General features: G+C 42.9%; 1 protein-coding gene across 1 annotated transcript in view; it reads right to left on the minus strand.

Moving 5' to 3' along the window:
- Positions 1–265: 265 nt before the first annotated feature.
- GABRB1 (gamma-aminobutyric acid type A receptor subunit beta1) overlaps positions 266–18,029 on the minus strand; it is an 87,418-nt gene continuing 69,654 nt past the window's right edge. Inside the window, exons 5-9 of the mRNA XM_081875842.1 lie at positions 16,080–16,162; positions 10,334–10,471; positions 10,087–10,239; positions 7,373–7,614; positions 266–1,641 (exon numbers count right to left, since the gene is read on the minus strand). Coding sequence (XP_081731968.1) covers positions 1,294–1,641; positions 7,373–7,614; positions 10,087–10,239; positions 10,334–10,471; positions 16,080–16,162 — 964 coding nt within the window. The 3' untranslated portion in view covers positions 266–1,293. The remainder of the gene's footprint in view (positions 1,642–7,372; positions 7,615–10,086; positions 10,240–10,333; positions 10,472–16,079; positions 16,163–18,029) is intronic.

An 18,029-nucleotide genomic window follows, 5' to 3' on the forward strand; every position in this document is an offset into this window, starting at 1 on the left:
CAGAGCAGGAAAGGCAAAATCTGAATTGGCACTTATTTTCTTCCAGCAACCCTTAGTATGTAATGTTGGTACAGCTTGACTTGTGCTGTAGACCAGCCATCGAGCCCAGATCCCAAAGACACACATTAGGTGTTCTGTCTAGACTTGTCACCTAACCAAACAGAGATTTCCTTAAAATAATTGTATGAGATCAAATCGATTATTGATTAAATCCGCATACATCTGCATATAAACGAAGCTATAGTTTTGAAGAAAGAAAATGGTTATGTTGTAGCAGGCATTCCTGCAGTTTTGAAAGAGGCTTTGCCTTCACAGAAGTCTGTTTCTAAGATGCCCCCTGCTAGCCATGATTTTTTTGTTGTTGCAGTAATTTGTATTAGAATTTATGAACAATTTGAAAAAGCTACCCAATTCATCGACATGTTTTTGATCTATGAATTAACAGTTTAAGTGATACAACCCTAAATCTGCCCTGATAGTGTCAGAAGCACTCTATATGGGAGTTCAAGCTATATATCAGTTCTTGATCTGGGAACCTATTTATGGTGACATGTGTACAGTGCACTTCTGTGCATGTCTACTTGGAAACCACTTTGTTCAACGGGACGGACTACTAGATAAGTGTGATTAGGGCTGCATGCAGCTGTAGCTTTGCCTTTTCTTGAATAACACTTGAGCTTTGTTTGGCAAATAGTATGGTGGTGCTAGGAATGTTCACATGTTACGTTTCGTGAGTGTACAATCTGTGTACACAAATAGTTGAGCTGTACACGCAAACATGTAACATTCCATGAGTGTATGTATACCTGTGCCGAGATGTACAAATCAACAAATTAGCTGCACACTCTTTTACACAAGCACTTGTACATGTGTTAGAGAGAGCTGGTATCTGTGTTCAGTGTAATGTGTGAACAAGCCTACGGTTAGGACCAATGTATGTGTTTTGGAAAATAAGGCAGAATTTCAACGCCATGTTTTAAATGCTAAGAAAAAAGAAAGGAAAGATCACCAGAAATAACCTTAGAACAAAACAGAGGGGTAGCACTTGTGTCTTCAGTGTCGCTCTTTGAAAGCAGATCTAAAAGGATGAGCGCATGTTCAAATAGATACTGTCTTCTTTTTTGAAGTAAACATGGTTTGATTTTTGGGATATGGTTAAAAGGGCACCCTAACCCACAGAATGGCTGAATATTGTACCTTGAATATGTAGCACTGCGGCTACAACAGTCTTTAAGGTTGGCAAATTTGAGAACAGGAGTCTGGGCTAGGCAGGTGGAGGGATCACAGCATAACTCAGTGCACATAATAAAGCCAGTAGACCACATTGAAAAGGATAAAGGTGATAGGAAAAACCATCCTGGACCATTTGTCTATGGAATTGACATCAGTCAAATCTGGGATTTTGACCTTGAGCTGCGACGCTCTTCTCCGTAGGCGTCCTTTTTGATGAGTTGTCTGTCTATCCAAAGTGCTCCTGTTGTAGAGGTCCCTTGTGGTGGCAGGCCTCCTGTAATGGATGCTGGCGCTGTCGTAGGAGTACATGGTAGCTCTCGGGTCATTCAAAGTTGCCAGCACATTGGCGCTGCTGACTTCATTTCTCATTTCCAGGGTAGTAAGAAGAATATTCCCACGGGCGTCAATCTAAAGGAGGAGCATAATAATAACAATAATAATAATAATAATAATAATAATAATAATAATAATAATAATAATTTATTTATAAATTATAATTTATAATAAATTATTACTCTGGGCGGCTCTCAAGCGAGTGTTAAAAACAATACAGCATTAAATATTTAAAACTTCCCTAAACAGGGCTGCCTTCAGATGTCTTTTAAAGATAGGATAGCTGCTTATTTCCTTCACATCTGAAGGGAGGGCGTTCCACAGGGCGGGCGCCACTACTGAGAAGGCCCTCTGTCTGGTTCCCTGTAACCTCACTTCTCACAATGAAGGAAACGCCAGAAGGCCCTCGGCACTGGATCTCAGTGTCTGGGCTGAACGATGGGGGTGGAGACACTTCTTCAGGTATACAGGACCAAGGCAGTTTAGGGCTTTAAAGGTCAGCACCAACACTTTGAATTGTGCTTGGAAACGTATTGGGAGCCAATGCAGATCTCTCAGGACTGGTGTTATGTTGTTCCGGCGGCCACTCCTAGTCACCAGTCTAGCTGCCGCATTCTGGATTAATTGCAGTTTCCGGGTCACCTTCAAAGGTAGCCCCACGTAAAGTGCATTGCAGTAGTCCAAGTGGGAGATAACTAGAGCATGCATCACTCTGGCAAGACAGTCCGCAGGCAGGTAGGGTCTCAGCCTGCGTACTAGGTGAAGCTGGTAGACAGCCACCCTGGACACAGAATTAACCCGCGCCTCCATGGACAGCTGTGAGTCCAAAATGACTCCCAGGCTGCACACCTGGTCCTTCAGGGGCACAGTTACCCCATTCAGGACCAGGGAATGCCCCACACCCGTCTGCCCCCTGTCCCCCAAAATCAGTACTCCTGTCTTGTCAGGATTCAACCTCAATCTGTTAGCCGCCATCCATCCTCCAACCACATGGCTTTAGAGAAGGTCTCTTAATTCCTTAGTGATGCTCAGTGGTGTAGCGTGGGTTGCCAGCGCCTGAGGCTGCACTAAGTAGTGGGAGGGAAACTAAGTATGCATGCACATTCAACTGCCTAACGCTGTCTACATCACCCAGGAGATCACAGCTGCAGAGATAAGAAAAGAAGAGTAATTCCGTTGTCTGGAGATGTCACTTCCTGGTTTGCATGGAGAAGCCGTTTCCAATGCAGCCCAGCAACAGAAGCACGCATCTGTATTGAGGCAGCACTGGGTATTGAAGTTTTGCACCCCCTAACAATTTTGCGCCTGGGGCAACTGCACCTGGGCTCCCCACGCTACGCCACTGGTGATGTTTGGCACACTAGCAAATGAGTGAGATGATAACGAACAAAATGCATGATAGGAAATGACAACGAGGGCAGAGAAGGGGAGTTGATGAGGAAATGAGAAAAAGGAATCAGAGAAAGAACCTGGAGATTGTTTTAGTTAATGGGAACACTTGTATTTTGTAACCTTCCTTAGGATTTCCAGTCCCCACCCCTTTTTAAAGCTATTTCTGTCTGTAATAATACTGATTATTCTGTTGTTCCCACTGCCTATCTTCACAGAACATCAGGAAGGTACTAGTGCTTCAGAACGGTCAAATGGCTGATGAAATCTTTACTTGTATTTCTTATGTGGGTTTTTTTCTTCATTAAAATTTAAAAATTAACAGAAGTTGCTAGAAGTAAGTGAAGTGGTAGGAAGGTGGTAAGTAATATTCACCTGTGCTACGCATGTAACCTACAGTAGTGTCTTCCTTAATGGCCCAGTGTAATTGAACTGTTTACTGTTGCAATTACAGTCTCTGTGAGGTTCACAGTCATTATCTCCCTCGAAGAAACGGGACCTAGAGTCACCCAGCAGCCTCATAGCCCTTGCCAGGTATCCATTTAAGGATTCAGTCTAAGGAAGGAAGGAATGTGCAGTGAAATAAATGTTGTGCTGGTTGAAATGCAGAGAGGTGTACTGGGCTGAGCAGCCATTATTGTTGACCACAGGCCAGTAACTCAACCTGTAATTATTGCAGCGGTTTTCCAGACTGCATTTGGGAGTCTCTGGGATTCCTTGGAAGCTAATCAGTGAATATTTGCAGAGAATATCGGTAACAATGGCAAGCTTTCCTGAAGAATGGCTGGCCCAGTACCGGTGACCTCCCAGCTGTGTTCAGTCACAGAATTCAGTGTGCATTCTCAGTTCAAGAACAGCTGCCCAATAAGCCTGAAAGGGAAACCTGCTGGTGGGTGTGACGCTAATATATGAGAGTGCTGGAGGTGAAATAGTTAAACAGGTTACCCAATCAGAACCCAGGGGGGTGGAGTCAGAGGGACTATAAAACCAGCTCTGGGAGGGGCAAAGGGAGGAGTTCGTTGGGAGTTGGGTGGTTGGTTGGAGTGGGAGTGAATTGGGATAGAGTCTGTGGGTAGGTTGAGTTAGTGTAGCGAAATAAGCTGAGTCAGGAACAGTTAGGAGCTAGGAAGACAAGTAAATATCTGAGAGGTGGTTTAGTGAGTGAGAGCAGGTAGTGGAAGTTATAGGTCTGGATAGGCACCCCATGATTGTAATTGACCGATACCATTTATGAAACCACACGCTTGTTAAACTGCAGTAAATAAACAGAAGTTTATGTTCCAATTTAACCCTGACTGGACTCAGTATTGTACCAGGTAGGGCCTGGGTGGTGGCAGCGAGAAATAAAGTGGTGGCACAGGGATCAATAGATGGTGAAATGTCCGGGGACCCTGTGTGATCACCACAGTGGGTTGGTGGCACTTGCCCAAATTCCCATCACCAGTGCCGCTGTGGCTTAGTAGGAGGGAGAGGGGTGAGGTGGTAGCGAAGCCTGGGTATGCTGGATTGGGTCCACCAGTGAATTTGTACCATGCCAACCACACTGCCATCTTAGCCCTTTCCTTCCCAGGAAGCCACAGTGACACCAGTGATGTGAGCTCATGTGAGCGTTGCTGCCCTGCCAACAGCTGGATGCTGCTGAAGTCTAACTCTCATCACTCCCAGCCACCAGAGCCAATAGTCGGGGATGATGGAAGCTGTAATCCAATGACATTTGTAGAGCCACAAACTCCCCACCTTTGCCCTATAACCTTCCTCAGAATCTTCTGCAGGAACTTCATGGCAGATAATTCAAGGTGGAAGGGATTTTTTTTATATATAGGAAAAAGTCTTAGTGATGGTGTCGAGCTTTAGAAAAAGATTCAATGAATTTATGGATTGAATTTATCAATGCCTATTAAGCCATGATAGCTAAACTTCCATATTCAGAGAAACTACATTCTGGAATATAAGATGCAGGGAACGAACAACAAGAATACCGTAGGCTGTTGTTATTATTGCCTGATGAACTGCACATCTATAGTCTTTTAATTACTGAACAATTCAACTGGCAAATTCAAGGCCTTCCCAGATTTGTTATATAGTCACCTGCAATAGAAGCGCAAATAGCATTAATATCTCTCTGTTGTTTTTTCTCCATTGTAAAGACTAATAACTGACAAATGCTAATGGTTTATATTGATGATTCATGTGAGTCCCCTCATTTAAAGTACTGTGCACTCATTGCTTATTACAAGGCAAGTGTTGGATGAATTACTGCTTTAATTTAAAGTGTTATGAATGAGCCTGCTACATTTTAAAATGAGTTTCTAAATCACTTTGAGACCCCTGTTCTGGATAAATCACCAGACTATTCATTTTCTCTGAATTATAATTTTTGCAATTCATAACAAAGAGTTTATCATGATTGCTAACAAATTAACACATTCACCCAAACGGAAGGAGATAATAATCTCTATTTTTCTTCTCTGGTGGTGCACCTTTTTTTGCCCAAATTCTCTGCTTGCCCAGTGTTACAGACTCGGCAGTGGAAAGTGATTCAGTAGATAATGTGGTCCTTTTCCATTGTGAGGAAACACGTACAGGGTGTCCTACGTTCAGGATAAAATTGATACGGATAGAAAATTATGTGCCTAGCTAAGGCTAAATGGCCTGGTGACCAAAAGAACAGGGAGAAATTATCATTCAACTGCCCACATACCCACAAATGACTGCCCATCTTCCTAGAAGAACTATTATCTCCAACCTTAGGTCAGTTGATAAATAACTTGCAAAAGGAAAGAACATCACAATTATCCAGCATGTGACATTTCTGCGCAGGTTAAGGGTAGGGAGATCCAACCCACAGAGCTCTTTTCAGATCCCATATTTCGGAGACTTCTACAAAAGTAGAGTGAAGGAGAAAGATGAATGGAGACAAAAGGGGAAGGCCAATCTAAATAGAAATGGCAATAGCAAAAAACAAATAAAAATAAGGCAGAGGATGATATTGTCAAAATGGCCCCATCTGGGAGATCAAAGGGCACCAATCCAGTCCATTTCAGAATCTACACTTAAAAGAAAATGGCCCTATTGGAGGCTGGTCCATTAGGGGGATGGGACACTGACCCACCAACCTCATGCTGCATTCAACCAGCCCCCCACCTGCCTGTCTTCTTAGTTATAACCAGCACAGAGTGCGGCAGCATTAGCTCTTAACTACGTCCTCCTTAGACTCAGACTGGCCCTTGTAGAACTCAGCAGGGAGGATTCTGGGGAACAACCCAGAATTCAATGGTTCGATCTTGCATTGGCTGCTGGTCTCCCTGCCTTTTGCCCTACTGGTCCGAATGGGTGCCAGTCACCACTGCTTCAGTGTATCTTCACCAAAGAGTAAAGTTGTCGGGACTGGCAACTGGTGAGAATTCAGCCTGTGGTTACACCACTAAGATGGCCAGGAAGCATTTCAACAGCAAAAAGGCCAAATGGGTAATGCCCTACTGCCTGGCTGATATGAACTTACAACTCTGTTGTGGTCTGCCTTCACCTTTGCTCTGCCCTGACTTGCTTTTGCATTTTCTCTTCCTGCATGATAGCAGCTGGGGTTGACAGCATGGTCCACATGCATATTCCCTGCACAACTGTTTTATGTTACTAGTATTATTTGAGGGGGTATGTCTCCATCCAGTTCCTCCATGCCATACACAATTCTATAAACTATCATGTCACCTCTTATTTCCCTTTTCTTCAAACTAAGAAGTCCTAAAGGCTGCAACCTTTCCATATGGGAGGTCACTCCTTCCCCTGGATCATTTTGACTGTCCTCTCCTGAACCTTTTCCAACTCTGCAAAATCCTTATTGAGCTGAGGTGACTAGAACTGTACACAGTTCTCCAAATATGCTTGCACCATAGAGTTATATCATGGCATTATGACCTTAGCAGTCTCATTTTCAGTTCCTTTCCTAATGATCCCTAGCATGAAATTTGCCTTTTTTGCAGCTGCCACAAGGTCCAGGGCCAGGGCCCGGGCCCGGATCCGGCCCAATCGCCTTCTAAATCTGGCCCGCGGATGGTCTGGGAATCAGCGTGGTTTTTACATGAGTAGAATGTCTGATTTTACTTAAAATGTACCTCTGGGTTGTTTGTGGGGCAGAGGAATTCGTTCACCCCCCCAATATAGTCTGGCCCCCCATAAGGTCTGAGGGACAGTGAACCAGCCCCCTGCCGAAAAAGTTTGCTGACCCCTGTACTAGGTCAACATTTTCATCGCTGTCCTGTCCTGTGCTGCATACAAATATTCCATATGGAATTCTCTCATATGGCGCAAGTGAGGATAGCTCCAGAAGGGTTTCCCGAAGTGCTGCTTCCTTCCTGCTTCTCAACCTCACCCTGATATACGTAAATGGAAATATATGAAAACTCAGGCAACCAGTTACCTGAACTTTATTCATCTCCAGTTTCCTCTTGTCACTGCTGGCCTTCTCAGCTGCTTTCTTCTGATGCTGTGGGCCTTTGCCGAAGAAGGTGTAGTTCACAAACGCGTATTCCAACAAGGCAAGGAACACAAACACGAAACACCCCATTAGGTAGATGTCAATTGCCTTCACATAGGGAATCTTTGGCAGTGTCTCCCTGAGATGAGTGCTGATGGTGGTCATAGTCAACACAGTGGTGATCCCTAGGAAGAAGGAAAGAGCTTGGTACACAAGGGAACTCTTCATGTGGAAAGATGCCACCAACAAACCTGCTAAAATCCTATATACGAATGGCAAACTCCACCTGGTACGCAGGCTGAGACCCTATCTGTTTGCGGACGGTCTCGCCAGAGTGGTGCATGCTCTGGTTATCTCCTGCTTGGACTACTGCAATGCACTCTACATGGGGCTACCTTTGAAGGTGACCCAGAAACTACAACTAATCCAGAACGCGGCAGCTAGACTGGTGACTGGGAGCGGCCGCCGAGACCACATCTTGAAAGACCTACACTGGCTCCCAGTACATTTCCGAGCACAATTCAAAGTGTTGGTGCTGACCTTTAAAGCCCTAAATGGCCTCGGTCCAGTATATCTGAAGAAGCGTCTCCACCCCCATCGTTCTACACTGAGGTCCAGCACCAAGGGCCTTCTGGCGGTTCCCTCACAGTGAGAAGCCAAGTTACAGGGAACCAGGCAGAGGGCCTTCTCGGTAGTGGCACCTGCCCTGTGGAACGCCCTCCCACCAGATGTCAAAGAGAACAACAACTACCAGACTTTTAGAAGACATCAGAAGGCAGCCCTGTTTAGGGAAGCTTTTAACGTTTGAAGTATTACAGTATTTTAATATTTTTTGGAAGCCGCACAGAGTGGCTGGGTAGCCGCGCAGATGGGCGGGGTATAAATAATAAATTATTCTTATTCTTATTCTTATTCTTATTCTATGCTGGCTTGGTCGTGTCCACAGAATGGAAGATGGCAGGATCCCCAAGGATGTGCTGTGCAGGGAGCTGGTTTCCCATTGGCAGACCAATTCTGCGTTACAAAGATGTACGCAAACATGACATGAACAGGCTGGCAACATCAACCCTGCTGCGTGGAAGTCCCTTGAAGATGACCGCAGTGCCTAGAGATAGGCTGTCAGGTCATGTATCCATAGCAGTGACCACAGGAGGAATGACCGCTGGGAGGAGAGCGGAGAGAAGGAACAATGCATCTGCAGCAACACAACCATACTCCTTCATTTGGAGTTATCCCCTATTCACCAGAAACAGCTAAATGAGGATAAGCATATAATGCTAACTATTGAGAGGGGGGGACAAAACTAGGGAGGGGTGAATGGAATGGAGCATCCTGAATCCTGCCTGGCTATCTGGGCTGAATCCTGAACAGGTCCCACCTGTACATTGCAAATGTATTTTACAAATATATAGACACCCAATCCCTGCATTCCTACACCACTGTAGCAGCATAGTTGCTACATCCCATGGCACTTTCATAGGGAGCATTGGGTGCAGACTTTTGGAAGTAGTAACATTGTTAAGGCCAGTGTGGTGTAGTGGTTAAGAGCGGTGGACTTGTAATCTGGTGAACCGGGTTCACTTCCCCGCTCCTCCACATGCAGCTGCTGGGTGACCTTGGGCCAGTCACACTTCTTTGAAGTCTCTCAGCCCCACTCACCTCACAGAGTGTTTGCTGTGGGAGAGGACGGGAAAGGAGAATGTTAGCCGCTTTGAGACTCCTTCGGGTAGTGATAAAGCGGGATATCAAATCCAAACTTCTCCTCCTCCTCTTCCTCCTCTTCTTCTTCCTCAACCTCGGCCCTCCAGATGCTTTGAGACTACAATTCCCATCATCCCTGACCACTGGTCCTGCTAGCTAGGGATCATGGGAGTTGTAGGCCAAAAACATCTGGAGGGCCGAGGTTGAGGAAGCCTGGTTAAGGGTAATATAAGGTAGTTTCCCATACTGCCATCAGCTATCGGTTATTGTAACTGGAAAAGCTTTTTGTTTGGTCAGCCAAAGAAGCATTGCCAACATAGCACATTATCTTTTATGACTCCTTTTCAGAGTCACCATCATTTTCTCATGAGATCCAGGCAGAGAGATGGTCTGCAACTGTATAAATTATACAAACTAAGCTTGTTTTGCGCAATAACTAGAAGATAGAACACAATGACTAGAACTGGGAGGGTATGACTCATATATTATGGCTCTGGAAATCTTATTTACACCCCCCTCCCTTTCCAGTTTCTGGGATACACTGAAATTCCCCCATACTTTCAACCGCTATCTTCACAACTGTAAGGACTTGAAGTTTACTTTAAAAAAAGAGATACATGACCAGTAGTATAAAATTGCCAGGATGTTAGGTGCCATTATGGGTTTTTTTAAAAAGAAAGAAAGAAAGAAAGAAAACCAAAACAACACAACACATGGAGCACATAGAGCCCTCTAACATGCTAAAATGAATTAATAAATGAAAAGAATAAATCTCACACACCAACAGTTGCGTAGCGTGGGGGGTGCAGGGGGGGCCGGCCGCACCGGGCGCAACATCTGGGGGTTAGGGTTAGGGGGCGCAAATTACTTGCCTTGCCCCGGGTGCTGACAACCCACGCTACGCCACTGCACACCAAGGATATTTAAGTAGCTTCATTGTCCAAATAATAAATTACCTAGTGCAACTCGTGCGGCAGATGCATCATAGTTGATCCAGAAAGATACCCACGACAGAATCGTTATCAGAGTAGAAGGCATGTAGGTTTGCAAAATGAAGTAGCCGATATTTCTTTTAAGTCGAAAGCTCAGTGACAGCCGAGGGTATGCCCCTATTTAAAAAATAAAAAAGGAAAAAGTGAAACCACAGCATGTCTCTTTTCTACTGCCATTCCCAGAGTATGTCTCGGGATGCTCACTGCTTACCCGTTGCAAACTCTACTCTTTTTGAGATCATCTTGTAGTCGATAATTGAGAATTGAGGGAGCTCAATTTTATTAACTCCACTTACAGCAGATTCCCCTCCATTCCAGTAGAACTCAATATCATCCGTTGTGTATCCATCTGCAATAGGAAAGATATACCCAAGCATGTTAGTTGGTTGACCAAATGTTTTATAAATTAGTTGAGGAGTAAAATTAAATATCAAAGCCAATAAAATGTCAATAAAATGAAAATAAGAACAAACATTACTGACCATTACTGTGAATGTCCGCCATTTTTATTTTTATTTTTATTTTATTTTATTTCTTGTTGGGCAATTTCTGATGGTTAGAAATTATAAACAAGCTTTCATCACCAGATTTTATACCAAGCCACTTATTTTCCATGAGAAACAAATGAAAGATTAACAAAAGTAACAAAATATTATGTCTGTGCTTTTATATAATGTTTATTGCATTTTGATAAAAGAAAGCATCCGTTCCAAAGTTGAAGACTACTGTATTTATTTAAGTGTTTCTCCAGCTCTCTATCAAAGGCAACATGAAGATATTGGAGAAGTTCTGACTTGGGCTTTCTTATTCTTCTTAATTTAAATAATATTTTTTAAAATGGAATTTCACAATTACAGTATAACAAATTATAAAATTATAGATCTCAAATTGTATAAAATATACAAAACAACAACAATAATAAATGGAAGAAATATAATTGATGAAGAACAGATAGCCCTGTAAAATATTACAGAGGAACTGTTGTGGGCTTGGGGATTTAGGCCTGAATCATAAGTTGTCACTGGAATGATGGGCACTATGTCTATAAGGCTACAATCCTATGCACACTTTCTTGGAAGTAAGCCTCACTGAATGCAATTGGGCTTTACTTCTGAGTAAACATGCATAGGATTGTGCTGCGCCTCTCACAGATTTAACAGTGAAACCATATGCATATCTACTCAGAATTAAAGCAAGGCTTTTCTTAGTCCCGGTAGAAAAGTGAAACACGTGGCTCAGGTAAGCAGTAAGGAAAGGTTAGCAAACATGCTGCAAAATAAGCATTCCTCTGGCTGAGCAGGATCTGAATGAGCCCTGAGACCAGCTGCAGGGGGCAGCCATGACTTGCAAGATACCTCCTTGCTTTGTGCAAGAACTATCTGACTTAAAAATAAAATCAAAATCCCTGCAGTTTTCAATTTACGGTTTGCTTACGCTTCACACCTATTTTTCACTCATCCCACATGTGAATGTTGCATCACTACCATTTGCAAACTTTGCATCTGAAGGCAAGATTCATGTTAAACTCTGCAACCACAGTGAAAGTAAATAGCAGCCAGATTGAATCAGGTACCGGTGGATTGGGAAATGGCTGGTTATAGAAAAGGGCTTTGACTGGGTTTCAGACCCAATCCAAACACAATACATATTCGTTTGTTAGTTTGTAGAGTGCAATATTTTAGCTGCCCATCAAGATATTCACCTATCAGGATTTCATACCCTCCAACATTTCAAAAATTGAACGTATAAGGTTGTCCCTGGAACTTCCCACTGCTTAGGAAACTGGGGAGTACAAAACATGATTAAGATGTGAGCATCGCACAAGCATTGTACAAGAGAACGAACATCTTCTGAATGTTCAATCATGATGCCAAACTATGGTTTGGAATTGAATAAAACAAAGTGTATTTCACATGTCCCCCCTTCCACACGGAAGAAGACGGAAATTTTTGTTTTTAGTAAACTGTGTTTAATGTTATTTCTGAACCCTAGACTGTGGTTTATCTTCTGTTTTGTTACTGAAACAAGACAGCTTTATAAACTATGCTTTGAAGTTGGCTTATTTCAGTAAACCGGAGCTATCCAAACTTGGTTAGAATAGCAATAGTTTGTCTTGGTTTGAACATAATTCTAAACTGCAGTTTGTAAAAGTAGAAGTGAAAGCTTTCAATCACCACATTGCGACCATACCATAGCAGAGGGGAGGGGTGAGCGGGCACATTCAGGTAACATTAAGCAAGGATTGCTACAAACACAGCATTACTGCAAACACAGTGTGTTGCCTCACTCAGACATGTTGTTAACTGGTTGCTATATCATTTGTATTTTTTTAAAGAGTGTTTATAATTGTGGATACATGTTGAATTCATTAAGTAAGAGTTGAGGATAAAAATGGAGGATGAAAATGGAGTTCCCATTGCGGCGAGGACTGGAATAATTTATCATATGCTGCAGCAAGCTCACTAACAGACAAAGAAAACCTTTAAATTAATTCTTTGCTCAGAGAGTCTGTGCTTCAGGCAGCTGTTCACACATTGGCAGAAAACCAGTAAATGCATAAACTGTGCCAAAGGCCAACAGTGTGAGGATGAATGCATTACCATCAAACAGTCCTTGCCTCTTCTCCCCACAAAAAAAAAAAAAGTGAAACGACAAGATTCACAATTTCAGCTGCCTGCTCATAGAGATTTAATTGTGAGCTGACTGAATAAAAAGTTGCTAAGGGCTATCACACAACAGACTGGAAGTTCCAAGGTTCTAACAGCATCACATGCTAGGGCCTGTCTGCAACATCTGCTTTGTTTGCCAGAACTTTATGAAAGACCTGGGTTCTTAGGTACGGCTGGGAAAACGTAGGCGATTCAGTCTTTGGAGTTTAGGAGTATGGCTGTCGTACCCTGAGAATGAATGAACATCAAAGCAACTAGAGGTTCAGCGTGTAACCTTGCACAGGACTTGAGTTGAAATTTAATGACACATTCTTTCAAAGGTTCTTAAATATTTTCTAACAGGAAGTTCGACAGCTGATTCATATTGCAAGAGTGTCAGCTCACAAACCAAAGCAGTCTAGTGGGCACATCCCGCAAGAAACTTAGTCCCAAGCAGCTGAGGGCTTCTAATACCATTATTAACAGCTTGAACTTGGACCAGTTACAAATCGGCAATCAGTGCCGATCTTTGAGCAGGTCTCACTCCTGCCAGCAGCCATGCTGCAGCATTCCAGTTCAAGCACAAGGGAACCTGCAAATACAGAGCATTGCAATAATCCAGTCTTGAAGTCACCAGTACCTGGAGTCAAGTTCCCCTGGTCCATAAACAGTCAAAACTGCTACCTGTCCCCCTCCCCCAGACCAGTCCGGATCCATAAGCCCCCCTGGCCTCTCCTCTAAGTTCATTAACACATCACTTGACAATCCTTATCTGACTGCATTAGATTTTCGTCGAATTTACAGGTCACTGAGCAGCACTAAAGTGCATTGAGAGACACTCAGAAGTTAGTTACAAGTCATAAATTCATAGTTTCTAAGCTCATGACAAGGTTTTTGATGAGCTGCCTTAAGCACTTGTTTTCCTGAGATGGCTGTGATATCTGTCAGGTGAGGGATTGTCACAGTCCTAAATTCAAATCTCCACTCACAGAGTTGTAAGGAAAATATGAGAGGAGGGAGAATCTTGTGGGCCACCTTGAGCTCCTTGAAAGAAAAGTGGGATATTTATGTAATAAACAGACAAATAACATCTGTTTATCCTTAAGCCTTTTTCCAAAAAGAAGAGGAAGAGGAAGAAGGAGGAGGAGGAGGAGGAGGAAAGCTTAGTTATGTAGACTGGTTCATATTATTCCTGAGCTATATGGCTGTTGTTGTTTCCAAGTTCCCCATAACTAGATATCAGTGCTCACGGGATTCGAACCACCAACCTTCCGATCAGCAAGCCCAAGAGGCTCAGTGGTTTAGACCACAATGGAGTGAGCTCTCGTTGCTCTGTCCCAGCTCCTGCCAACCTAGCAGTTGGAAAGCACGCCAGTGCGAGTAGATAAATAGGTACCGCTGTGGTGGGAAGGTAAACGGGGTTTCCATGTGCTCTGGCTTCCGTCATGATGTTCTGTTGCGCCAGAAGCGGTTTAGTCATGATGGCCACATGACCTGGAAAGCCGTCTGTGGACAAGCGCTGGCTCCCTCGGCCTGAAGCAAGACGAGCACCGCAACCCCATAGTCGCCTTTGACTGGACTTAACTGTCCAGGGGTTACCTTTACCTTTTTTAATCAGTGCTCTTGGACTGTATGGGTTCTAGAATACCACATTGGCGGTAGCCAGTGTAGCGGGAGTGAAAAATAAGGTAGGTCATCAGCCACATCCACTCTTTCCCAAATGCCCAGATAAACAGTTGGGGTCTTTAGCTTCCAGCAGAATTGGCCTTCCCCAATAATATGCAGTGTGTTTTCATGCTTCAACCCAAGGTATTGTATATGCAGCCACCGTAACAGTGCAGTATATTGTCTCAGGAAGGGAGTGATAATGATTCTGCACAAATCGGTCAAAATGCTTTTTGCCAATGTAAGTGGCAATGACAGTTCAAATAAGAATGCAGCTATTGGAGTGTCCCCCCCCCCCCGGCTTCCTGTCAACCAACCACTGAGCACGGGGCTGGAATATTTTTCTATTGATGCATACCAATGCCTCTTCAAATTGACCCCTGTCTTTGTTCAGCCATTATGTACATTTAAGATTGCATCTATTTCCGCAGAAAGAAGGAAAACACAGCGACGGGCTTTTCCAGAAACATAAATGCCTTAATGAGACATTTTCTATTCCTCCCACGATCTCTTATTTAACGTGGAAGCCAATTCTATGGCGACACCCGCTGAATGCTCACAATCTGATATTTAGTGTTTTACATTTGGCAATTAGTATTCAGCGACTGCTGTTCTATGTTTGATAGTAATTGACGATGGTGGATAACATTGCGAAAGATGGCAAGGATGCTAAAAGTGTTGTAAGCAGAAGAGATACCAGTCAGGGCAAAAAGAAAGCCAGAAAATTGCTTATGCAGGAATGCACAATTTGTGACCCACTGAGCCTCATGTAGCCCAGGACAACACCCCCAACTCTGTTCTTGAAGTCCTAAGTAGGTATTATTTGTACAAACTGCATTTTTATTCTATCTTCCTTCAGAGCTCAGGGTGGTGCACAAAGCACACACACAAATGCACAAATGCACATATCATCTCATCAATGCTGTGGAGTAGATTCAGCTAAGACACTGCAGCTAACAAAGTCACACTGTGCTTCATGGCAGAGTGGAGATTCAAACCCAAGTTTCCTAGTCCAACTAGTGCAAGAGGTTTATTGAGACCTGGGGGGGGGGGGCTCCGTATAAGGATGGTGGGCAGTGTTTTTATCTCCTTTTCATAGTAATCTAATGGTATTGCAGCCAATGAACAAATACACACAGGTGCAAGATACCAACCAACCAGGAAGCAAAGCTATATTCGCTGCTGTGGAGCATTAGATACACTGAGTCTGGAGTAGGAATTCTCACAGCAACAGAGGAAGTTGCCTTGGACAGAGTCAGGCAATTGGACTGTGTAGCTTAGTACTATCTACACATGGTATATTTAACTGATTTAAACTAATCAGTACCGTAATTAATCTAGATGCACCACCATACTGTATATGTGACCAGCTTGTTATATTCCTATTTTAAAGATACGGTAAAGAGTCAGCATAATGTTTCAAAAATGTTTTAAAACATTAATAGTCAAACTATACTTTATACTTTAGACAATATTGCAAATTAGGCAAGAGATATAAGCAATTTTATTTGGGCTCAGAAATATGGTAGCAATTTAGGTGTAGATGGCGGTATACATTGTAAGATTCCTTGCCACACATTGTACAAAAGTACAAAACAAGTTTGTGCTTTTATATAAGCAGTAGAAAATGGGGAGACAACTTACAGCTTTCAATTTCCAGCGTGCAGTTTTGTTCATCCAGAGGGTACCTGCGTAAATCCATCATGCAGGCAGCCGTGGTAGTGATCCTGAGAAAGAAGGAAGAGGAAAGAGAGAGAGACAGGGAGAGGGAGAGAGAAAGGAGGAGAGGGGGAGAGAGAGAAGGTAGGATCAAGAAAGAAGGATACGTGGACTTGCAGCTCAGGTCAAACATTTTAACAATCTTAAAAAGCTTTTTGAATTATTATTGCCAACTTTATTGAATTTCTTTAAAAACAATTACCAAGCATCAAGTGTTGCCTTGCAGGACAAATAGTCATTCACATGCCATCAAAATAGACTTTAAAACAGCAGTCAAAGGCTGTGTGCAGTGGGTGGAAGCAGGACCAGATTTAGGTTTGATGAGGCCCTAAGCTACTGAAGGTAATGGGGCCCTTTCTATGTCCAGCTGTCCTTTGTCAACAACAAATTGTCCCTGTTTTTTTGTGTTGAATATATGCTATATGGTAATTTATGGACCAAATAGGTATCTAAAGCCATTTGCACATAACAAAGTATGTATTTTATCAAAGTAATTGTTGAACTGAAATACAATTATGAAGAACTATATTAATAGTGAAATACAGTTAAGAAGATAGTGATATTTTAGGGAGCAGGCTAGCAGGTGGGGCCCATTACTTACATCAGGCATGGCCAAACTCGGCCCTCCAGATGTTTTGAGACTATAATTCCCATCATCCCTGATCACTGGTCCTGTTGAGGCATCTAATCATAAGCCTGCATTTTTATCAAAGCTTCTATATGTTTAATCAGGGCTTGCATTTTAAAATAAGCTTAAGGATTTTCAAATGTTTCATGCCAGGCAGAAAGAACCTTGGCAAGATGTTTTTCCTCCTAAGACAAGGGGGCCTCCTGATTTATAGCAGGAAAAACAATTCTCAAAGTCATAAAAAAAGGAATTACAGACAACTGACCTTGCAGATTGCAAAACACCATTAGGAATGGGGAAAATAATACCATTTGCCTCCCAGTAAAATGAGCCATATCTTCTTCCTAAGGTTGAAAGGCCAAGAGCAATGGAGAAGCATCTAGCTGGCTGTGAAAGGAGGGGTGCAAACTGAAGAGGCTTCTTTTAAAAGCTGTTTTTTTTTTACTGAGTTCCTTCCTTTTCACTTTGAGAAGCTTTATTCTTTTAAAAGGCTACCTATGACAAATGTATGAAATATATTAGCTTAAATATATTGGCTTAAATGTAATTATGCAAAGGATTTAAGAAATGCTAGATTCTTATTTCATAGAGTCATATTGCAATAGGAGACCAGAGGGGCAAATGAGCCTAGCCCCCCTGCTAGACAGGAGACGCCATAGAGCACTCTTGATATATAGTTGTCAGGCATTTGTTTAAAAACCTTCAATTGAAGGAAATCTTTCAATGTTGATGTGAACTCAAGATCCTTGACATCTGTTGAAGATAAAAATGTAAGATTAACCATTTGTTTTAGAAGGCAATAGGGCAAGGAGGGTAAGAGGTGAGCTGGTAATTAAGATTCCATGTAAGATATATTATTACTTATTTGTCATTTATATATAGCTCTTTGTCTCCCATATAAGGACAGAAGGAAGTGGGTGTATCTTTTGTGATTGGTTCTAGCAAACAGCCAATAGGAATTTCAACCAGGCTGATTGGACAGAGGCAGCCACAGGAGGAGCAAAGGGGGCTGGATTAAGGAAATATAAGTGCTGGCCAGGATGGCAGGAGGCCAGGCCAGAGCTTGGTAACCATGTACCACTGTGCCTCTTATTTATTTGTCTGACAAATAAATTACTATTTTAATTTCTCTATTGCTGCGTTGAATATTTCATTCCAGCTAAGCGTTAACCACAAGCAGGGTGCTACACTGTTAGCTAGGGATGATGGGAGTTGTAGTCCCAAAACATCTGGAGGGCCAAGTTTGG

Source organism: Podarcis erhardii (assembly GCF_964252035.2).
Source record: "Podarcis erhardii genome assembly, chromosome: 9".
NCBI classification, from domain to species: domain Eukaryota; kingdom Metazoa; phylum Chordata; class Lepidosauria; order Squamata; family Lacertidae; genus Podarcis; species Podarcis erhardii.